Source organism: Plecotus auritus (genome assembly GCF_963455305.1).
Source record: "Plecotus auritus genome assembly, chromosome: 5".
Classification (NCBI taxonomy): Eukaryota; Metazoa; Chordata; class Mammalia; order Chiroptera; family Vespertilionidae; genus Plecotus; species Plecotus auritus.
This window is the reverse complement of record NC_137776.1, coordinates 123,303,804-123,328,195: the sequence shown is the minus strand read 5'-3', so window position 1 is coordinate 123,328,195 and position 24,392 is coordinate 123,303,804. Positions and strand designations below refer to the sequence as shown.

Below are 24,392 nucleotides of genomic sequence, written 5' to 3'. Positions count from 1 at the left end.
ATTAATACCACTTGGTGAGGTACGGGGGCATCTAGAAAGATTTTTAAATAAGAATGTCATGAACAGAGTTATACTTTGAAAAGATTATTCTGTGGCATGATAAGTGAATTGGAAAGTGAAAGAGAAACCTATTTTATGTGAGAAATTTGCTGATCAGAATTAAGGCATTGGGCAATGGAGAAGAGATCCTATGAAAGTGTAATTCACATGGCTTCAGTGACCTCTTAGATATCAGAGATGAGAGACAAGGAGGAAGCTAAGATGACTCTCAGGTTTATGGATTGAATGACTAAGAATACAGGCAGGAAAAAATGGTAATTTTGGAGTGACAAAAAATTTGTTTTGGGTATATTTACTAAGCAGTTGGCTATATAGAGCCAGGACTTAAACCCATGCTAAACACTGTCAATTTGAAAGTCATCAATAGACAAGTGATAGCTAGGAGTCATGGATGGGATAACCCAAGGGAAAACATGAGATGACGAAAAGGCACAGGATGGAACCCTAGAGGACACTAATGAAGCTGCAGAAGGAAGATAACCTAATGATTAGGGGAAAACTTAGAAAGCATATGTTCACAAAGGAGTTGTTTCCCGAAAGAACAAAGAAAATAGAGTAGAGTATCGGTCAGTACCAAGTGGAACATGATGGACAGGCAATATCAGTGTAGCAACTGGCACTAAAGTCAATCCAGTGGAGAAAATAGAGCTGCTGGGATCATATCACTTCTTCATGAACTCCCAATTGTGGTCAAAGGATATCAGCAAGATAGCAGACTAGGAAGCTCTAACTTCTCATTTCCCCATGGAAACACCAAAAACAACCAGAAACTGGATGAACTACCCTAATAGGATCTCTGAAAAACAAAGTTTATAGCAAACACCCAATAAAAAATACCCACCTTCAAAACAGTGGGAACTGTTATGTTATTTTCACTGATCCTTTTCCACCCCAACCAGCATCACACAGACTTGGTCTAGAGGCAGCAGCAGCCCATTTCCCTCCTTTAATCTGTAGGGAGCAGAGAAGATCCTATTTGCAATATGCTAACCTGTCAGGTGGCTACCTGAAGGACTGATCTGTTTCATTTAACTCAGATCTCAAGTGGCAACCACTACTTGTGAAAGCTTCAGGGGGACTACCCAACCTGTAGCCACCTGGGGCGAGGGATTACAGATGGAGACATACAATAGACATTAGAAAAACCTGGAATGAGACTCTGGCAAGTAAGCCACTCAAAAGTTTCCATGTATACAGGGGAGTTGAGAAAGCCACATGCAGGCCTAGGTAAGACATGTGCTCATAAAAGACCTGAAGCTTTCACCTAAGACTGATCCCTAGGCTCAGAGAACATCCAGCTAATCAGTAAAGAGAGTGTGCAAAGACAAAGAGATGACTGTGTCCTCAAAACCCAATTCCAAAATAAATCATAAGCCATACAAAGAAACAGGAAAACATGGTCCATTCAAGGAAGAAAATTAAGTGGCAGAAACCATCCCTGAAGAAACAGTGCATCAGATGTATTAGACAAAGAGCTTAAAACAACTGCCTTCAATACACTCAAGGAGCTCAAGAAAAACACAGATTTTAAAAACTGAAGGAAATCAGAAAAACGATATGTGAACAAAATGAGAACATTCCAATGGTATTTTTCAGAAAACCAGAACAAACATTCCTAAAATTTATATGGAATCACAAATTTCCCCAAATAGTCAAAGCAATATATAAGAAAGGACAAAAAAGCTGGTGGCATCACATTCCCTGATTTCAAACTATACTATACTATATTAATCAAAGCAGTATGGTACTGCATAAAAATAGACACATACATCAATGGAACATAATAAAAACCCAGAAATTAACCCACACTTATATAGTCAATATATGACATTGGAAGGAAGGAATATACAGTGGGGAAATGACAGCCTCTTCAATAAATGGTGTTGGGAAAACTGGACAGATACAAGCAAAAATAAACTGAGTGGATTAAGACTTCTATATAAGGCTTGATATCATAGGCAGTAAACCCTTTGACATTGGTCTTAGCAATATTTTTTTGATATATCTTCTCAAAAAACAACTAATGAGTGTACATCAAACTGAAAAGACAACCTACTGACTGGGAGAAGATATTTGCCAATGATATATCCCATAAGATTAATAGCAAAAATAACTCACACAATTCAACATCAGAACAACAAACAATCCAATTTTAAAATGGGCAGAGCACTTGACATTTCTCCAAAGAACATATACAGATGGCCAAAAAAACATGGAAAAAAAATGCTCAGTATCACAAATCATCAGGGAAATGCAAATCAAAATCACATTGAGAACCTCATACCTGTAAGAATGACTGCTACCAAAAAGTCAGCAACAACATGTGTTGGTGAGGATGTGGAGAAGAGGGAACGCTTTTTTTGCATAGCTAGTGGGATTGTAAATTGATACAACCATTATGGAGAACAGTAAAAATAGATTGACCGTAGGACTCAGCAATTCCACTTCAGAATATTTATCTGGAAAAAAAAAACAACATCAAAACACTAACTCAAAAAGCAATATGCACCCCTATGTTCATTGCAGCATTATTTACAATAACCAAGATATGGAACGAACCTAGGTGTCCATCAACAGGTGAATGAATAAAGATGATTATATATATATATATATATATATATATATATATATATATATATATTAGCCATAAAAAATGGAATCTTGCCATTTGAAATAGATGGACCTAAAAGGTGTTATGCTAAGTTAAATAAGACAAATACCATATAATGTCACTTATATGTGAATCTTTAAAAACAAGCAAATACAACAAAAGAGAAACAGACCCCTACATACAGAACAAACTGATAGATTCCAGAGGGGAGGGAGTGGGGGATAAAAGGTACAAACCTCCAGTTAAGTCATGGGTATATAGCATAGTGAAAATAGTCAACATTTTAATAACTTTGCATGGTGATAGATTGTTACTAGACTTATTCTGGTGATAACATTGTAAGGACTATAAATGTTGAATCACTATGTTGTAGACCTGAAACTAATATAATATTGTATGTCAACTATAACTTGAAAAATTATAACAAAGATAGAAATTTTGGATCTGAAAAATACAATATCTGTATTGAAAATTTTCAACAGCAGGTTTAAGTAGGCAGAAGAAACAATTAGCAAACCTGAAAAAGGATTATTAAAATTATCAAGTCTAAGGAGCTGAATGAAGAAAATGTTACCAACATACACATTGTGGGAGTCCCAGAAGGGTTCAATATAGATAGTATTGGAAGTTCAGAGTATTGGGCAAGAAAAAGAAAGAAAAGTCAAGCCATCCAAGTTGGATAGGAAGAAATAAAATTATCTTTGTTCATAGATGACATGATCTCATATATAAAAGCCAAAAAAATCTTAGAGCTAATAAAATCAGTTGCATTTTTATACACAAGCAATAAGAAAATTTAAACAATTCAATTTGTAATAGCAGCAGAAATAATAAATACTTAGGAATAAACTTAACTAAGGAGGCAAAAGACATCTTGTGTTCATAGATTGGAAAATAAGATTTCAATACTGCTCAAATTGATTTACAGATTTAATTCAATTCCTATCAAAATCCCAATGACTTGATTTGCAGAAATAGAAAAATCCTATAATTCATATGGAATCTCAAATGGCCAGAACAAGTTGAAGATTTCACAATTCCTGATTTCAAAACTTAGTACACAAAGTTTCAGTAATCAAAACAGTCTAGTGCTGGCATACGAACACAGATATATAGACCAACAGAATAAAATAGCCCAGAAATAAACTCTAGCATATACGGTCAAATGAAGTGTGTCAAGATCATTCAATGGGGAAAGGACAGTCTTTGCAACAAATGGTGCTAGGAAAATTGTATAGCTACATGCAAGAGAATGAAGTTGGATCCTTACCTTACCTTACACCATATATAAAAATTAATACAAAATAAATCTAAGAGTTAAAAGTATAAAACCCTTAGAAGAAAACAGGGAGGGGAGAAGCTTCACAATAATGCATTTGGCAATGATTTCTTGAATATGACATTAAAAGCAAAGGCAAAAAAAGATTTGGCAAACTGAGTATCATCAAATGTAAAAGCTTTTCTTCATTAAAAGACACTATCAACAGAGTAAAAAGGCAACACACAGAATGGGAGAAAATTCAGTTGACTCCTGAATAACATCAGGGTTAGGGGTATCCACTCCCACACAGTCAAAAATCTGTTTATAACTTTTGACTCCCCAAAAACTTAAGTTACCCCTCCATATCCACAGGGTATTGGTTCCAGGACCGCCCCAACCCTGCGAATACCAAAAGCTACAGATGCTCAAGTCCCCTATATAAAATGGCATAGATCAATGCATATAGTCAGCCCTCCACACCCATGAACTCTCAACCATGGATGAAAAACTACTGTATAGTATTTATTGAAAAAATCCACATATAAATGGACCAGCACAATTCAAACTTGTGTTGTTCCAGGGTCAACTATATTTGTAAATCATAAATTTGATAAAGGATTAATATCCTGAATATACAGAAGAGAACTATAAGTCAACAAAACGCAAAGCCTTGAATACTAGTAGATATTTCTCTAAAGAATATGTATAAATGGCCAATACACAAATGAAAAGATATTGAACATCACTAGTAATTAGGGAAATGCAAATCAAAACCACAATGAGATACCACTTATCCATTAGGATTGTTATTTTAAAAAAAAACAAACAGAAAATAACAAATGTTGACCAAGATATGGAGAAACTGGAACCCTTAAGCACTGTTGATGGGAATATGAAATGGCATAATTGCTGTGGAAAATAGTATGGAGGTTCCTCAAAAAAGTAAACATAGAATTACCTTATGATCCAGCAATTCCACTTCTAGCTATATACTCAGAAGAACTGAAAACAGGAACTTGAACAGATATTTGTACACTAATATTCATGATAGCATTATTTACAAGCCATAAAAATAAAAACAACTCATGTTCGTTAGCAGGATAAAGGGAAGGATAAACAAAATGTGGCGTATACTTACAATGGCATGTTATCCAGCCTTTAAAAAAAGAGAAATTTTATATGCTAAAACATGGATGAACCTTGAAAACGTTTAAGTTAAAGAAGCCAGACACAAAAGAACATACACTGCATGATTTCACTTAAATGAGGTACCTGGAGTAAAGTCAAAGAAACAGGAAGTAGAATAATGGATACCACAGCCAGGGAGTTCAGGATGATGAAAAAGTTCTAGAGATGAATAATGGTAATGGTGTACAACAACATGAATGTACTAATGCCACTGAATTATATAAATAAAATCATAAATTTTTAACAAATTAGGTATATATTTTATCTCATTTTTTTTAAACTCCCAGTTGTTGGTGTCAAGGGGCATTTTTACATTTTCCCTAACCCTCCTGTGTCTTTGTGAACAATAGCATCACACTGGACCCTTCAGAGCCCATCTCTTTCTGCTCTCTGAGTTCACACCTTCTAGCATCACTTGGTCCAACAAACGATATTTGATTGACAAGACTCTGGTATACTCAGCTATGGCAGAAGGAGCAGTAACTGATTTGGGGCACAGTTGCCTGACCTAAGAGACTATCTTTACCTTAAATCCTTTCCTTCAGTGGTTTTAAACCTCTGAAATCCTCTGAGCATCTGATAAAAGCTAAAGCCTCTTGCTGGAAAAATGTCAATAAACACAAGATTTCTGCTTATAATTTTAAAGGTTAACAGCTCTCCCGAGGTCCCCTAGGAAGTCCAAAGCCCCCCGCCCCCCCCCGCCCAAGTTAAGGACTTTGATTCTAAAGTGACCTCTAAGGGATATCTGGCCTCTTACTCAAATAGCAGATGTCAGCTAAGGCCTGCTGCTTTTGTACTTTACAGACACCATTGTTACGGGCATTTCCTGTGCAAGACTCTGGCTCTGCCAACTCTAGGACAAGCTTAACAATCTCATGAGCACATATCAAGAGAATATAAGCAGGGACTAGTTGTACATACCTAAGTCTGCTTTTGTTCAGCCATCCTGGGTTTAACCTGGAGAAAATGAAGCCAAAGGAGGGAAAGAATTCATAGACTTGATTACTTGGGTGAATTTAGCAAGAAAACAATAAATAATTCTCAGGAGTAAAGGAGGGACTGAGGGGCTTAAGTTCTTCACCTCTAAAGTCATAGAAACAAGATGTAGAATAATAAAGGTTACAACACATTCTTGGCCCATTATGCCAAGAAATCTTTCACCTGTTTAATCTGGGAGGGGTTGACATTTTCTGATTGGCTCTACAGCTACCATTAGCCATTTGCTAGCAGAATGCTCACAGACCATAGAAAAGCTAACGCTTCCACTGTGGCACAAAGGAAACATGCCAGTGAACACCCTTTAGTTGGCCCAAAGAGGGGCAAGATGAATGATCTGACCCTGCACATGTGTCCCATGCAGCCTGAATACTGCAGCCTCCCCTGGCTTGCCTAACATTATATGTGTATGTCACCTTCCTCTGCTTGCCAGTGCAATGGGCCTTGCATTGGACCTCGCCTAGCTGTGCAACACAGACAAGTCTTCTGCCAGACACTGGACGGCATCACCTTACCGTCAGAGCAGTGCAGTGCCCTCCCGAGGTAAGAGAAAACCATGGGCCTCCTTTCCCCAGCTCGTCAATAGCACAGAAAGATGGTGGAGAATGGATGTTTCTCCTCCAATCTCCCACAGTCCCAGGGGTCACATGCCCTGCCCTTTCACCTCAGTTCTCCCCAGGCCACTGGCCTCTCCCAAGGTAGAAGGCTCAGTGGTGGCCTTGTGTTTACTGAATGGGCCAGGCTGGGGTCTCCTTTCTTGGAGATAAAGATGTGTAGGTTCCTCTGAGGAAAGCCTGATACCACAAGAGACCTGACTAGCCCCAGGGTAGGCAGGAGGTGAAGTCCACAAAGTGGCCACCAGATCTTAAGGGCTCCAGCAGCCCCCATCACTCTTGCTGACCTCCCTCTAGAAGTTATGCTGACATGAGGGCCTTTGTCCCTGAATCTCTACCTGTCATCCCTATCTAGCCCCCATTTCCTGTCATACCTCCTTGTAGGTGTCCCCCTGGGGTGATGGCTCCAGGCTTTGCCTCTGCAAACCTGCACCCTGGGTTGAGCCCATTCTCAGGTCCTGCAGTGAGCAGGCATTGTAGAGATGAGCAGATGGAGTCCCAGTTAGAGGAGGTGGCCTTCTGAGATGTTAGAGCCTTTCAGTAACAGAGATCGGAGCCCAAGTCTGGTAGCACTGGAAGCTCTTCATTGCCCAACATCCTTGTGTTTGCAGTGTTATTTTCACATCTGTCCCCACCCCGCATCCAGCTCCAGCCCCCACAGAGGCAGAGTCTAACCCTGCCCCCCTCCTCCTGCAGGCCTGTGAGTACCCAGAACTGCTGGTCAGAAGCCTGCAGCGTACACTGGAGGGTCAGCCTGTGGACCCTGTGCACAGCGACCTGCGGCAACTACGGCTTCCAGTCCCGGCGTGTGGAGTGTGTGCACGCCCGCACCAACAAGGCGGTGCCTGAGCACCTGTGCTCCTGGGGGCCCCGGCCCGCCAACTGGCAGCGCTGCAACATCACCCCGTGTGAAAACAGTATGTTCCGATCCCAAAGAGCCTTCCGCAAATTCCCCCCAGGGTACCGGGTGCAGAGGCAGTCCCTGGGCCCAAGCCTGAGCACAGGGCACTGGATCCAGCTTCCCAAGGACTGTGAGCTAGGACTACAGTTAGGTATTTTCAGAGGGGTGCATGGGTGTGTCTACACATATTCAAGCCACAGAAGATGGCTGAGTGCCCTAAGGGCTCCATCCCAGCCCTGAGAGAGCCAAGTGCGGGATGAAAACAGCCTCCAGCTCCACCTGCAGTCGTTTGGCGGGTGCGCAGGGGACGACTGAACAGTGCCCTCGGGGGAGGACTACTAAGGAGAAAGCACTGTGCACACTAAAGCAGCACGCAGAGTGCCTCCGCTCAGCAGGCCCGGTGCCCATCATGGCTCTGCTTCTCACAGAACAAGGCTCTGCTGACCGCCTCCCTCCTCCCCTGCCCCAGGGCACCGACCACACTGAGCCCTGCCCAGGGAGCTGACACTCATTCACTCCCTCCTTCTGCAGGTCTGGTCCTCCTCAGCCCAGCACCAGCCTTTGTAGCCCTGTTGGGTGGGAATCTATTTTTTATTCCTCTGGACCCAAAACAAATTGGAGGTGCTTCCCCACAGGGAAGACGACAAAGCATGAGGCAAAGACTAGGAAACTTACCTGGTGCAGTGCCATTTCCTCCCAACAGGGCCTCCCTGAGCATCCGATTCCCAGCACGGAGGCAGAGGACCTAGAAGCAAACAGTCCCCTTACCTTCAGTCCTGGTGGCTTTCTCTACACTGGGGAGGGGTGGTCTTTGTCCTCCTGGGTGGGGCTGACCCATCTTGGTGGTAGGAGCTCACCACACTGAGGACCAGTGTTCAATGAAAGGAGTTTGGACTAGGTCAATCCGGGATGTCCACAACCCAAATCAGCACCAGTGTTGAAGGACCATGTAGTCTGTGCCAGTACTGAACTAGAAGGTCGTGGTGTCCGGTAAGGCCTGGTGATGAGAAGTAGAGAGGCATAGGTGGAGAGAGAATATGCCAAGACAAAGCTGCTCAGGGGGTTGAGGCCATCAACTAGGAACTCACTCACATGCCACCTTGCAGTGGAACAAAATGTAGTCGAATTTCTGGAACCCATCTCAAGGAGGAGAGTCACTTCCTAAAATACCATGGGAGACAGCAACTTGCCTGGGAGGTGAGGCGGGCCAAAGACAGGGAGCCCACAGGCACCAGCAAGAAGGGGGGCTCTCAGAAAGGCCCCCATGTTGGTAGCCAGGGGCAGGTGGGGTGGTAGCTGAGCTCACGGGACAGCACAACAGTGGCCCCTCCAGCATAGGAAACACCCAGTTGGCCAGAGCCGTTAATCTCTGTTTCACGTTTCCTTTCTGCCCGCCCCCCTTCCCAGTGGAGTGCAGAGATACCACCAGGTACTGCGAGAAGGTGAAACAGCTGAAACTCTGCCAACTCAGCCAGTTCAAGTCTCGCTGCTGTGGAACTTGTGGCAAAGCGTGAAGTGAGGGATAAGGAAGACCGACCCTGGCCGCACAAAGGACTCACGCAACCACCTTGGACAGACATAAGCTTTCTTCATTTTATTTATTTCCCCTCCCTGCCCCCAACCACGCACACCCCCATCCAACCCCCACCGCCCCCCCACCCTGGACTTGAGGACCTCAGCATGCCTTCTCTTTCAGTTAGATGGAGGACAGAATGTTGGGAACGGACAGGACAGAGGTCAAAAGGAGGTTGCAGACCAGGCCAGACAGTGGGAGCTTCCTTGCAAAGCTGGCTCCCTCCCAAACCTGGGTCCTAAAGAGACCTGGGAAGAGGCAGGTATAGCCCCTGGGGACAACATGGAGCCAGAGCTCCCAGCAGGCAGGTGGGCAGGTCCCAGATGGTTTGTAAAGCATTGGTCCAGACTTTGGACACCGACTGGGTCTTTCCCACGCACCGTTAACGCAGAAGCGCGCTGCTCCTGTCTTCTGCCTCTGTCCCTAGGCCTCAGAAAGGGCGAGGGGGACACCATGCTGAGGCAGAAGCAGCCCAGAACTTAGTTCTTCTGCTGGGGAGGGGAGGTGGAGGGCACAGAGCAACAAGAACTCAAAACATGGACACGTAGGGGTAAAGGAGGAGACAGTCCAAGTAGGCCTCAAGGACACAATGCAGAAAGAGGAAATAGAGGGGCAGGGGGACAGAAGCAAGAAAGCCTGTGCATGTTCCTCAGGGGAGAGTGGAGGGAGACAGGGGAGGAGTGAGTAGCCAGGAGGCTCCCAGAGGGGCTCTGAACCCCCTGGGCATGGGACCCGGCAGGCTCAGGGGAAGGGCTGTTCGGAGCTCTGCTGCCCTCACAGAGGGCTCAGGCTTTGGTATGAGACATGCCTTCCATGGGGTGGAGGGGAGCTCTCTTCCCCACACTGTCTCGGAGAACTTTCTGCCTGTACACCCGCAGCAAAACCACCCCTGGCATCTCTAAGTCTAGAGTGTCCCAGCCTGGAACTCACTGCTGATGTGAGCCAGGGGCATCTGAGCATGTATGGCCTTTGCTGCCCTACTTAAGAGCCAGGGACTAGAGTCAATTTTCAAAAACCAATTCATTAATCAACTTGCCTGAGAGCAGCCATCAGGACATAGCAGCCACTTCATTCCAGAGCTGTCAGGGGTCTGGGGGGACAGTAGGCTTGTGGGAGCCCTGCCCACAGTAAGAGTTCCCTCCTGTCTACAGAGCAGGTTGGGGTGGGGGGTGGGGTGCGATGGCAAAGCCAAAAGATAACTAAAGCTTCCAAGACTGTCCTCAAAAACTTTCAACCCATTCCCCACACACAATGAACTACCAGGAGTCCACCTATGCCAGTTTTGGTGATTGGGCAAATTGCTTATTCAGGAAGTGGCTTTGGACACGTGATTTTGGCCACCTCCCCAAGTGGCCACAGTTTAGTCGTCATGGCAGGGCAGGGCAGCGAGAGTCACTCACCTTCAGAGAAAGCACCACTCCCTCGGGGCCGCCACTGACATCAGGGCTGTGTTTTCCAGCCTGCAAGGAAATTTGAGGGGATACAACGTTAATCTGTGTCCTCCCCAGGTGAGCTGTGGACAATTAGGTGGGTTTCCTTCTTCCTCACCACAAAAATGGGCTCTAAGAAATCATGTTACTAAAAATCAGTGTAATGTTTATTTAAAATAAAAGAGAATGTTTTCTATGTCTGTATATCTTTTGTGAATATTTATTAGGATTTCTTGTATAAAAAAGTGCAATATTAATAATTGTACATTGTCATCCAGAAAACCAAGTATTTGGGGGACTTTTTAGTAACTTCTTGCAGTTGTGTTTCTGTAAACCCCGTGGTGATTATTGTATTGTTCCTTTTTTTAATAGAACCTGATGTTTAACTCTGGATCCATTCACTGTGTACAGAATACATTGTAAAAACTAACATGGGATGATGGGGCAATGAGAGAGAATTCATTTGTGACACAATAGTTACACATGTGTGAAGAAGACAAATTTTATCCTACTACTAATGTGGCTGATTATTTCTAGTTCAATAGCTGTTGAAAACCACGGGCCAATATTCACATTTACTACACAGCAGGTGTCTTCAGCTCCCCCATGTCAGGCTGGAACCTCTGAAATGGGTTGCAGAGCCAGCTTGGAGGGCCTGGGTTTGGGGTAGGAAGCCGTGTGCCCCTTGCATGACATGAATGTTCATTTACTGTTTGTTCTGTGAATTGTGACTCAGCAGCACCCCAAGATTATTAGGGCTGCTGAATAATGTGGAAAGGAGGCACTTCCTCCTCTAAAACACAAAACTGTATTTATATTTTTTGTACAGATAATACAGCTTATTTATTTAAATCGTGTCGTCTGAGTCTCTCTTAAGCTCAGCCCTCTCATCTTGTGTTGTGTCGGGGAGAGGGTGGTTCCCAGCCACTCATCTGTGTCTGGTTAAAGAGGGAGAATTGCAGTTTTCAGCTTCACAAGGGGTGTTGGGGGCCCAGGCCTGGGAGGGCCAGCTCTGTAAATGAAGCCAGAGGGGCTATGGCTGTGGGTGTGCACACACTCGGTCTCAGTGCTGCCCTTGACAATCGTCTTATTTCCGTCCCTATAGAGTGGGAAGACCGGAGCCACAGTACCTTTGGGAAGAGAAGAAGCACAGGCATCTGTGGGTAGGTGCAGGCCTGGGTGCGGGAGGGGCCTCACTCCGGGCCAGGCTTCCTGTGCCGTGTGCAGTGTGGAGTAACCGCATGCTGAAGTTGTGCGTGTATACTATTGGCAGGGGCTAACATTTCTAGATCCTGCCACAATTAATCCTCACATCAACCCTATAATTATCTCCATTAACATATGAGAAGCCCAAGGTCATCCAGCTGGTGGAACCGTTCCAAACGCCAGTAGTCTGGCTTTTCAGCCAGAGCCTCGCTCTTACCCACTGTGCTGTCTCCAGCTCTTCCGTGTGAGCGCCGACCATGCGTGGCCACCTTGGCATGTGCCCCATTCTTCCTTACTGCTTGGAGGTTGCTAGAGATGACAATAGCACATTCTCCGGGGGTTATTTTATCGTCCCCTAAAATCAATTATGGCATTTTGGGGCTCCTAGCTCCCTCTTTTTAAATAAAGCTACTGTGGGAAGTGTCAAAACAAAACAAAACAGCATATTAGCGAGCTCTCCGTGAACAGGCTCTGGGGGACGTCAGCACGTGTCCAGGCCCAGACAATGGCCACGCACAGAGCTCTGTAAGCTGCTCCGGAGGACCCCCAGCCAGAAAGCCAACCTCCAGCCTGTTTGCCAGCACTGACTTCAGCGCATCACACTCTGTTGAGCAGCATAAAAATACACCAGAAAGCTCGTCTTGAAATTCCAATCATTTCCTAAGGCATTTTAGATTTTGCCAATACTAGAACTATAAATACATACCAGCAACCAAACAATGTGCTACAGAAACTCCAGGAGAGGGGCATGAGTCAGATGCCAGAGCAAAAACCCAGGAAGGCTAAACCATGGAAAGGGCTTGAGTAGAGCACATGGAAAATTTTCCAGCCAAAATCACAGAGCACAGCAGGGAGTAAAAGAGACATCCCTTCCAAGATACCACCAACCACAGTGTAAAATTTGGGATGTTAACCACAGGCCAGCCTTGGGGTTGTAACTCCTCACTCACACTAGAGTCTCCTGCTTGCCCTTAGAGGTGTCCAGGACTTTGGCAAGATGAGCCCAAGAAATCTGTGAGCCCACCGAGACCAGAATGGTCAACAATCACCCAAGCTCATTTATGCCTCAACTTCTTCACCTTTCAAAAGAGGACACCCCATGGGACAGGGTTGTGGTGAGAAAATGGTTAGTTACTTCATGTTGAGGAAATATATTCAATGATATACCTGGCATATCATTGACGCACTCACCGAATACTAACTGCTATTATCACCATCCAAGTTACTCAGAGAGATGGGGAGATGAAGGACAGGCTGGCAGAAGTATCACATTACTTCCTGTGGTCAACACTGGATTCCCCTGTGTTTTCATTCTTGATTGAGAAGGACATCAGTCATTCATTCAGAGTTCACTACTGCACAATAAGTAAATACCAGAGGCGTTCGTTAGTAAACCAAGCTTTGTGTCTTAGAAGAAAACAGATCAGCCCATGTAGCTAAATCAAAGACTCGCCAAAATACTGACAAACTTCCAGAAATACCTCCCAAGATGTTATCATATGGTCCAAATGTACAGCCCAGTCTCAATTCAGAAGACCCAAATGGCCCGGCAGATGTGGCTTAGTGGTTAAGCGTCAACCTATGAACCAGGAGGTCACAGTTTGATTCCTGGTCAGGGCACATGCTTGGGTTGTGGGCTCGATCCCCCAGTCAGCAGGAGGCAGCCAATCAATGATTCTCTCTCATCATTGATGTTTCTATCTCTCTCTACCTCTCCCTTCCTCTCTGAAATTAATAAAAATATTTTTAAAAGATACCCAAATCTGCACATAAGGGCTATTTCCTTTAAGTTACTTTTAAAAATGAAGAAATGTTCATTCATGAATAAACAAGTAAAGTAAAAGCTAAAATTAAGGATATTTCACTTACCATATGGTAGATTTTCTCATAGGCAGCAAGCTATTGTCCACTCACCTCAGATATTATCCTGCAGATAAATCCAAAGGGAATAATCCCATTTTATTAATGGTTCTCAGCTAAAATTATACAACTTAGATCTTACTAATCTATCTGTAAGCCTCTCCAAAATAAGTAAATTCATCCCCAAAGGGTAAGAGTTAGGGTTGGGGTGGGATAGATAGAAGGATGACCCTCTTGGAGAATAACCCAGTGAAAACTGATCTGTTGGTGAATTGATCCAAGAAAGGATAAATTAGGAAACTAAATAAGGTGACACCTCCTTGCTTTTCTCTCTCTCTGTCCCTCATTTACTGAGTCAGCTATGATTTAAAGACCTCAGGATTCAGACTCAGAATGCATTGAATGTGAGTTAAATCAAGGAAGCTTCCCTACCCAGGTCACAGACTGCCAACTAGGAAAACATTGGTGTTAATGCAAACCTTGAAGTAAACAGTAGAAAACTAAATACCCAATGAATTCCACCAATCTTCTAAGCTTCACCTAAAATTGCTGTCTTTCCCACACACATCCATCCTGTCACCTTGGAGCTGCTTTTACAGGTCAAATGTATATGGGTAGACCAGTGAGTGTTATCTTTGGCCAAACCTCAGCTTCATATTCATAGCACCCCAAGGTTCTCAACTGTTCTTTGCCACCCCTAAAGGGGAGGGCAGATATTGCTAACCAAGCCTTTGCTAACAAGAACTGGGCTGTCACCTTGCCTGTCAACTAGAGATTTACCACTTCACTCCGATGGATTCTGTGAAGCACCTGGTCCCAATCAGACACGTGTCACGCTTCTGATAACACAATATACAGATGTCACTCACCTCTGTGTTTTCCAAAGGCGAAATCCATCTTCAACTAAGGATTTCCCAGGCTGCTCCTCAAGACATGGTTTATATATGTGTAAACAGAAATTAAATGTGAAGTTTTAGGTAAGTGTAGAGCAAGCAAACAGTGGGGAATGGTTCTCCTGCCGAACATAAATAATGTTTGTTTGAACAGAAAGCTTCGTAGGGCCTGGGAGGTTGATCAGTCATCATTTAGACCAGAAAGCATGCCTGGGAAACGTGCCTCCTTCTTTAAGATGACATAAACAGCCCTTCTCCAGGTCTGCGTGATGGCCAGGGGTGACCTCGTTACAAATCCCAGGAAGAATAGTAGACAAGCTGTGAACAACTTAGTTACCAGGGGAGAGCAACTCTAGGAAATGTTTAATGATCAAAGGCAAGGAGTGGGGTGGTGAAGTGTGTCATGGGCTTGGTTTTCTTCCCCCCACCTCCCCTCCAATCCACCATAATTTTTTAAATTACAATGAAAGGGCCAGGCAATGACTTAGCTGAGGTCTGCTGAAGAATGATGAAGTTTTCCAGTTTTCCAGGTAGCTCTGTCCCATAGCAAGAGCTCAGCAGTCACAGTGCCAGGGTGCAAAGCAGGTGCCAGGGCCACGGACCATTTGCTCCTGAGCTGAACTGAAGATACTCAAGGTAACTCCCGGAGAGCAGCAGGCCTTGAGCAAGCCTGTGAAGAATTTGCCAAGTTGCTTAACCTCTCTGAGCCTCAATTGCCCACCCAGATGGGAAGGTAACACAGAGAAAGGGTTGTGTGTGGATAAAGTGAGATGACATATGCTGGGGTGGTCGGAACTTGAGAGAACACTACACCATACACTGCATCTAACGTCCGGCCAGGGAGCTTCCCCAGGCTCCCTGGGCCCTGCACTCTGGCTGTGTCCTAACCTCCCATTTATCAAGCAGCCAAACAATCTCAACCACCAGTGACCAGGATATTTCAACGGAGCCGACACCGAGGCACTGCAGGATCCACCATGGTTTCTAAATCATCAAAGAAAGGGCCAACCACATGTTTGCATGCATGTGTATTTTATTGTATTCTGAACTTATTTGAAAAAATGTATGACGAGCACTTGGCAGTGTTTCTCCATGTGTGTTCCAATAGGTTTTACACAATAAAAGGGCTGTATTGTCAGAGTTGGAAACTGTTGTTTCTGCCTGCTCAGCATTCATCCCTCCCTACCCTGGAAACTATACCTCAGTTTTCTTTTAGGGACTCTCCCCACCCCCAGCCCCTACAGTTCATGTAGCTCACACAGGATTGACCACACACACACACACACTGCTCTGGCCAGGGGGAGCCCCAATTCAGGCCTGGATGATGCATATTTTCTATCACCCTGGCCATGGTAATCAGTGCAGGGATCAGTCCAGGCAAAAGAGACACAATTAAGGGAATTTTACTAGAACCACTAGAAAGGAGAAGCCCTTTAATTAAAAGGATGTTGTAAGCTCAAAATTGCTAAAGCCCTGGCTGGTATGGCTCCAATGGTTGTGTATCTTCCCTGCACTGAAAAGTTGCTGGTTCCATTCTCAGTCAGGGCACATGTCTGGGTTGCAGGCTTGATCCTCAGTAGGAGGTGTGCAGGAGGCAGCTGATCTATGTTTCTCTCACATCAGTGTTCCTCTCTCTCTCTCTCTCTCTCTCTCTCTTTCTCTCTCTCTCTCTCCCTTCTCTCCCTTCCCTCCTTTCCCCTTACCCCTGTCTCCCTTCTTCTCTCCTTCCTTCTCTCCCCTTCCTCTCTGTCTAAAATCAAAAAGAATTTCTAGTAACTACTTAAGAAGGCAATGCTGAAGAAAATAAAGCCAGAATATCCAAGGTCAAGCCCTTATCCCAGGATTCAAGCCCCTAGATCCAGCTGTGCCTAACTGCTAATTCATACAATGGGTTATAGAAAGGTAAACAAAGTTCCTTTACTATAGAGCCTTCAAAATATTAGTGTGCATCATGAAATGCCAACAGGAGGATATAACAACCAGCCTTTCCCAAACTGATGTGTCCAGTGAACTTTTTTTGAAGACCAGTCACAGGGCTGGTTTAGCACAGGGAACAACTGGGGAAAGACTGATACATGTTACCTATACGTTAACTTCATATTAAAATACTCCAAATCCCCATTCTCTTATTATTCCAGATAAATGAGACAAGTGGGAATTCATTTATCCAACACTGTTGATGCATTTGTCCACTTTATAAATGTGTGTATAATTTTTTATTCTCTTTACTAAATTGAGGTCAGAAGCACAAACCATGGTATATTTTTCCAGTCTTAATAAAAAATGTATGTGTGTGCGTGTGCACACAAGTGTGTATGTGTATGTATTCATACTGTTTTATTATGTTGGGGTCATAATTCCTGAGCTGCCATGCTTTTTAGTTCTGCATTTGTTTTCATTTGGGGGCCTCTAGTCCCACTGAGAAGCTATCAGCTGTCACTCCTTTCTGTTCTGAATGTGTCTGCCTCTAGCAACAGCCCCTCCTACTCTTCTGTGGCTAATAAACCAGATAATAGAAGTTCATTGGAACTGTGTGTTTAAAAAAAAATGTGGAGGAGAGGGGCCAATGTGCTGAGAGACAGCGCCAGGATAGGGGGTGTGCACTGAGTAAAGTACCTAAGTTTCTGTACATGAAATGCATGTCAATGATTCTGGCAACTTAAAGCCTGCTGATTTCCAGGTTCTTGCCTCGGTTTTGGACGGCTGAAGTTTCCAAATAACTGACCTTCGAATATGGGAGGTGTTGTGATACTTAGCCAAGAAAAGAACCACTCCAAGTTGATAGTAAGCACTGAGCTCTGCTTAGAAACTCAAATGAAAAGTTTTGTTGTTGGTTTTTTGTGTTGTTGTTTTTTTAAGCCCAGGAGAGCCTACAGTCCAAAAAATTCAATTTCTTAGTTTGTAAGTCATTCCCTGGCATCGATGTCAAATTGCAGTCATTTTTCAGGCATTCTGTCTGCCTGTAACCCTCAAGTAGCTGCTTGCCTGTTTAAAGGGTATGTGTGGGCTTCCCTGTTGTATGATCCTGTGACATGAAATGGATGGGGATTTGGGAAATGGTGAAGTAACCAAGCTTCCCCCTTGTCACTGAAGGAACAGCCTTGGCCCCGAGTAGACAGGCAGCACCCAGGTAGGCAGGCTGACTGCTCTGGGCACGAAAAGGCCAAGAAAATCAGTGTTAGATTCAATTCCTGAAGTGAAATGTTCCAGGATCCTTTTGATTAGCACCAAGCGAGTTTGTTGCCACACTTAGAAGTTGGACAAGGAAAAGCCATCATGTTGTGTCCAAGGATGCAAAGGCAGGGACTGGCTTAAACAGGAGCTCAGCCTAGCATTGCCCTGATGCCTTTTCCAGAATCCAGAGCACATGTTCTGGAAGGGTCATAGGCTTCTATGACCCTTTGCACCCCCCAGAATGGGGAGGGGCCCCGCACCTGCCCAGCCAGCCATGTGGAAACTCTGGGCCTGCCCTGCCAAAGAAAACATCCCTGCCTGCCCTTCACCCACAGTCCTTATGCTCAGAAGGGCCTCTGTCTTCCCACATCGAGGCCTGCCGACCAGATGTGGGCCTGGGTGATGGCAGGCAGGCCCAAGAAGCCAGGGGGCCATTTAATCTGCAATTGGGCCCTGTACACACCCCACCTGCCCGCCTACTCCTCCTTGACAACTGCACAGCTAAAAAGTACTTTTAGAGGAAATGGATCCCTCTGTTCCTCTCCATGCCCTGAATCACAAGATCAAAAAAAGGGGCATCACTTTGGAAAGACTTTGTTGTGCCGGGCCCATTGCCTTGAGCAGTTTGCTTCACTCCTGCTTTAGAGGCAGGGCTGGGGCTGACAGTTATTCTAACTCTGTACATTACTGCAAGCACATGTAGAGCAATGAGACTACAGCGAAAAGGTATTTGGAGGACACCACATGAAAGCAACCCCATGACACCGAGCAGGGAGTGCTTGCTCCCCAGCCGCCTCAGCACAGACCCCAGACAGGACGGCTGCTCTGATGTCAGAACTGGGGTGTGGTCTCTGCTCAGCTGAGGGCTGTCTCTGGACCCCTAGGCCCTCCTCACTGAAATCGCAGATGATGTCTGACAGGGTAGGAAGGAGGATGGGTGGAGCCAAGGATGGAGGTGGGAGAGCCCTGGCTGATGCTATCTGGACAGCCTTGGGGAACAGCTTGGGGTTCAGAGGCTAATGGCCCGAAGCCCGCAGCTCCCTTCACCTGCATACACTGATTGGCCTGGTACTTATTCCGCACTATCCTTTGGCCCTTCTGTCCAATCCGAAGAAAAAGTCACCTTCCAAGTGTGCATTCCAGTTGAGAAGATGCTAATGAAATCCCATTAGTGCTTTATCATCTACAACTGGCTCTATCCCAGGCCGGGGGCGGGGGGGGGGGGGATGCTTACTTGTCTTATCTCCTCCCTACCTCCTCACATACTAGGTGTACCAGTTAATAATGCGGATTTTTTTCAATAGATGGAGTTACACATATGTTGATATATATGCGATTTGATATGTATGCTATTTTGTTGTATTGACAGCAAGCTTCAAAACTTCATATGTAATGGGGGGGAAAAAGGAGACATATGTACTACTATTTGTAATGCTTCAAACAATTAAAAAAAACCTTCATATGTCAAATTTGCTGAAGGTGTTAACATCATAGATATTTTTACACTTAAAAATGTCGAATTTCATGCCAACAAAGGAGCATTTGCGGAAGTTTTAATTCATTTATTTTGAAGAAAAAGTTATCGTATACTTCGGGAAGCTTATGGTGAACATGCTCCATCTCAAGATACTTGTGAATGCTGGTTTAAATGCTTTAAAAGTGATTATTTCGATGTGAAAGACAAAGAACGTCCAGGTCAACCGAAAAAGTTTGAAGACCAACAATTACAAGCATTATTGGATGAAGATGCATGTCAAACTCAAAAACAACTTGCAGAAAGATTAAGCATTGCTCAGCAAACAATTTCCGATCATTTACAAGCAATGGGAAAGATTTTAAAGGAAGGAAAATGGGTGCCTCATCAACTGAACAAAAGACAAGTGGAAAACCAAAAAGTCATCAGTAAAATGTTGCTTCAACGGCACTAAAGAAAGTCCTTTTTGCATCAAATTGTGACTGGCAATGAAAAGTGGATTTATTTTGAGAATCCCAAATGCACAAAATCATGGGTTGATCCAGGTCAACCATCAGTATCAACTGCAAGGCCAAATCGCTTCAGAAAGAAGACAATGCTCTGCGTTTGGTGGGATCAGGAAGGTGTGGTGTATTATGAGCTTCTAAAACCAGGTGAAACTGTTAATACTTATCGCCACCGACAACAAATATCTATTTGAACCACGCTTCGATCATGAAAGGACCAGAATGTTCCAGAAGACACGGCAAAGTAATTTTGCTTCATGTTAACGCACCATCACACACTTCAAAACTATTTAAAGACACGTTAAAAGATCTTGCCTGGGAAGTATTAACCCACCCGCCATATTCACCAGACCTTGCTCCTTCAGATTACCACTTGTTCCAATCGATGGCACACGCACTTTCTGAAAAGCACTCAAAACGTATGAAGAAGTGGAAAATTGGGTCTCTGAATGGTTTGCCTCAAAACAAGAAAAGTTCTATAGGGACGGTAGCCACAAATTACCTGGAAGATGGGGGAAATGTGTAGCTAGCGATGGACATTACTTTGAATAAAGCACTTTTGATGTTTCTCCTGAAATTATCGTGTTTTCTTTGATTACAAAATCCTCCATTATTAACTGGTACACCTAGTACACCATGAAGCTCTAATAAATGATAAAATGTCATAGTGAAATAGGAGGAGGGTCATCAATGGACAAGGGTTTTCAAGAAACTTGAAGAAGGCAGGGAGTAGATGGTGGAATGACAACTGACAAGTATAGAAGTGAAGCCACAGCCTAGAATAAAAATTCAGCAAGAATTCTGGAACTGTTCGGGAGCAGTACTGCCAGGCAGAACCCAGAAGGCTTTCCAGATTTGAAATGAAGATACCATAGAAAGCAGACTGACAACTGATGCTAAAACTGGGGATTGCTAAAAGAATCACTAACAGTGGGACCCACCTTCCCCACCCTCCAGCCATTACCTGGCAGAAGATCTTAGACCCAAGCCCAAAAGGAAGGGTTCATCTTTAAAGATGTTGACACTTGTGAAAATACAATAGTAGTAGAATGGAGAATCCTTTCTGCTGTTCTTGATGCTGTATTTATACCTCAACTGGAGGACAAAATAGAGATGGTTCCTGATCACCAGAAAGAGAGTAATATGCCAGGGTCTTCACCCATGCAGGTGGCCCCACTGTAAGGGAATCGAGGAACAAGACCTTCCCTGGTCACCTACCCTGCTGACATGGGGGCTGCCCTGTGCACGGCACAGACAGGGGGACACCATCATTGGGAGTGGGACCTCTCCCCAGAAGATGCTCCTTGGCAACACATCATAAGCCAGCAGACCACATCCACCCAGCCCAGAGTTTCCAGGCCAAGTAACCCCAGCAGCTGCAGCCCATTGGCCTCACTGGAAACTCAGCTTCCCTCTCACAGGATGCTGTGCCATTTGGGGGGCTTTGGAAGCCTTACTATTTTCTTCTGCAGAACCTCATCCACAGAACAGACTGCATTCTGCACTGGAGCAGGTTCCCTGCTTCAATATACAACCTTTCCCTTTGTGCCATATTCTTGGTCTCTACTAACTTTCTTTTATACATGCCTAAAGCCTTGAGAACCCTGGGCTGTGGCAGGTGATTAAGCTCCCACTTCAGTCTCACAATTGGAAACTAGGATATCAATCATGTGCAACATTTCAAGAGAAGGCAATTTGTTTGGAGCCTTTCATGGTCAGGGTTTATGGAACGGGATCATATCAGGTGTTACAGCAATAAGTATATGCATTTTAATAGAATAGATCCTTTTTCCAACAGACTCTTATATGGAAGCCCAATACCCAGAATTTGATTAACAAGCTGCTGCTTATGACAGAGCAAGGGGGAGGGGGGCAGGAACCAGAGCCCCATCCGCTCAGCTCAACTTCTCTTGCCCTTCTCATGACCCAGGTTACCTCCTAAAATGACATTTCCAGGGAAAGCAGTTAGCAATCCCAACTCAGAACAACTTAAAAGTACGTTAACTATGTGAAAAAAAGGTAAATATGTTACTTGGTAAAATATGTACAATGTAAAATACGAGCAGTTATCCTTACCTGCATGCTTGTAATACCAATAAAATCCTAAGTAGATTCAACCAGGCAGAACTCAGCAACCATCTTCATCATCACCACCATCATCCTCATCTACATTTAATGAGAGTTAACCATGAGTCAAGGATAAGTGATTGACATATATTCTATCACTCAATTCAAACAACGATATCATGCAGCCAGTATTGCTAGTGTCCACAGGTTAAAGAACTTGTCCAAGGTCCCCTAGCTACTGGGTAGGAGGGGCCAAGATGCAAGGCCAGATCTGCTGGACAGTCTTCTAGCATGCTCTTGGCCACTGTGTTGTATTAGTCCCCATAATAGGTACTTGTGTCCTTCTTTATATATTTTCTTAATTTTTTACTTGAGTTAACCACTTATATAATAATAAAGATATTTTCATTAGAGACCAAAACAGGACAGAGTGTGGGGGGTGAGGGGAGACCCTGCTCCTTAAGTCCAGAAGTGGGCAGAGCAGGGATGCCCTGGATAGCTCATCTAGCTGGGGTCACCATGGAGGTGACCCTACATGTCACAAAGGAAGGGCTCAGAGGACATTCCTCACGCCAAAAAGGCTCATCTTAACCAGGCAGGTTCATCATTCTTCATCATCTTCTTCCCTTCCTACTCATCAGAAACGTTAGAAAAACGTATTAGTCTTGATATAATCAAGTATTGTCAGATAACCATTCTGAAAAGAAGGGAGAGGGAAGGGGAAGTGTAAGAGGACTAAAACTCCTAATTAACCAAAACAGACCATGACTAAAGTCAATGAATCAACAGACAACAGTATAGGTACATTATTTAGGAATATGAAGGAAAATATTAGCAGAAACAGATCAAATTAAACTGTTCTCTGGGGAAGGGACAATGGAGGAGGCCAAGAGGCTGGGGCATGAGAGATTGCTGAATTTTTTATAATCATTTTAGCACTATTTGGCTTTTCAAATCAAGTGCAAATATTTGATTTGTAAAAAATGACAAAACAAAATAATAAAACCTACCCTCCTTAGTAATCTCCTTTAGCTTAATGGACTCCAGGAAAGACTTCAGACAGAGAGAATGTGGTTTGATGTGGCTTGTGGAGCCTTGAGATCTGAGACACAGCAGACAGGAGGTGTTTGGGGAAGAGCACTGGATCTTGAATCAAAAGACCTAGGTTCCAATCTTGGCCTTGGTGTTCCACGCTCTGTGGCCTTGGGCAATATGCGTAATATCTCTGAGCTTCTCTACCCCATAAGGGCAGGCATGCAGACCCCATGTAACCAAAAAGAGAATTAAATGATGTAAATCCCAACCCAATGATGCAGACTAACCTCATGGTGAGGCTACAAGGGGTAGGGACCTGAGCAGTCTGGGCCAGGTAGGTCAGAGCTGTGGGAGGACTGAGCCCTGGATAAGAGATGCAGGTTGCTCACCCATGAACCAGGCATTGAGCCCAAGCTCGAGTCTCTAAACTTGAGCTAAAATTTTCTCCTCCCACCACCGTGTTACCAAGTTCTCTGAGAACATGGAGTATGTTTTAAGTTCTGTGGATTCAAGAGAGAGGTGGTAACCCAGGTGTCCATCTACAACCCTCTGTGAGAGGCTCACCCATATCATGAGCCCATCTGACACAGCATGGGGACTCTTGAACAAAGTCCTCCCTCGAGTCTTCGAACTTAAAATAATCTCCAAATCACTTAGCCTTAGAATCAAACCTAGTGAAACCTTAGACCCAAGAGAGAAATCTCCAACCCTTTCTCCACGCCAGGATCCAGCTCACCACTAAGTCAAGCTTTGTCACAGATGTGGTCACAGTTACCATTTTAGGACAAGAAGGTCCAGCTTCCCAGGAGGTAGCCCAGCATGGAGCCATTTTTTCCAGGCTCTGAGCATTGAGAACTCACAGCCCAGGAGCTAGCTGCTGAATGCCTGGCTGCCAGGGTCCCTTTTTCCCCTCCTCCAACTGGAATCACAGCCTGCACGGGTTAGGGGTGGGAGAGGTCTGGCAGGTCCATACTCCCATGGGTCGGCTATCCCTGTTATCAGAGAGACCCACGCACCATCAGACAGCACTGTTCTTGCTGGTATGTCACAATGTGGAGAGGTAGGAAGACACCCTGGGAAAAAAGAACCCGAAACAAGACTCCAGACTGGGCCCAAGGCACTCCCACCAAGACAGGGATAAAATGGGGACTGAAGTCTAAAATCTCTCCAAGGTCCTGGGAACATAGCCTGCTCTTTGCATAGGCAGCAGGTGGGAGCTGATGATACGGGCCTGCAGATTCACTCCCCCCAAAATTAAGTTTAATCTTTGGCACTTCATACTTGGCAAGGGTTAATCACAATGTCAATTAATGCAATTATTAAATTAATAAAATACCCCTGGTTCAGAGGAAACCTCAGAGAGACCAGCTTTGATTCCATGAGCACAAGGTAAGGGACCCAAGAGGGAACACAGCAGAGGGAGGGTTCGAGGAGTAATTACCAGTGACTAAATGTCATTTTCCTTGAGTCAAGTGATTCTCATTTTATTCAAGTGTCCTGGAAATGATGATGAAGGTGTGTTTTTTGTTTTTTTTTTCATTTT

At 44.4% G+C, this 24,392-nt stretch overlaps 1 protein-coding gene across 2 annotated transcripts in view; it reads left to right on the top strand.

The window, feature by feature from the left end:
• The window catches only part of ADAMTSL1 (ADAMTS like 1), a 409,739-nt gene extending 398,256 nt beyond the window's left edge, over positions 1–11,483 (top strand). For both annotated transcript variants that reach the window (XM_080667642.1, XM_080667641.1), the window contains 3 exons: positions 6,550–6,659; positions 7,427–7,647; positions 9,039–11,483. In XM_080667642.1, the coding sequence (XP_080523768.1) occupies positions 6,550–6,659; positions 7,427–7,647; positions 9,039–9,145 (438 nt within the window). In that variant the 3' untranslated portion in view covers positions 9,146–11,483. The remainder of the gene's footprint in view (positions 1–6,549; positions 6,660–7,426; positions 7,648–9,038) is intronic.
• Positions 11,484–24,392: the final 12,909 nt, after the last annotated feature.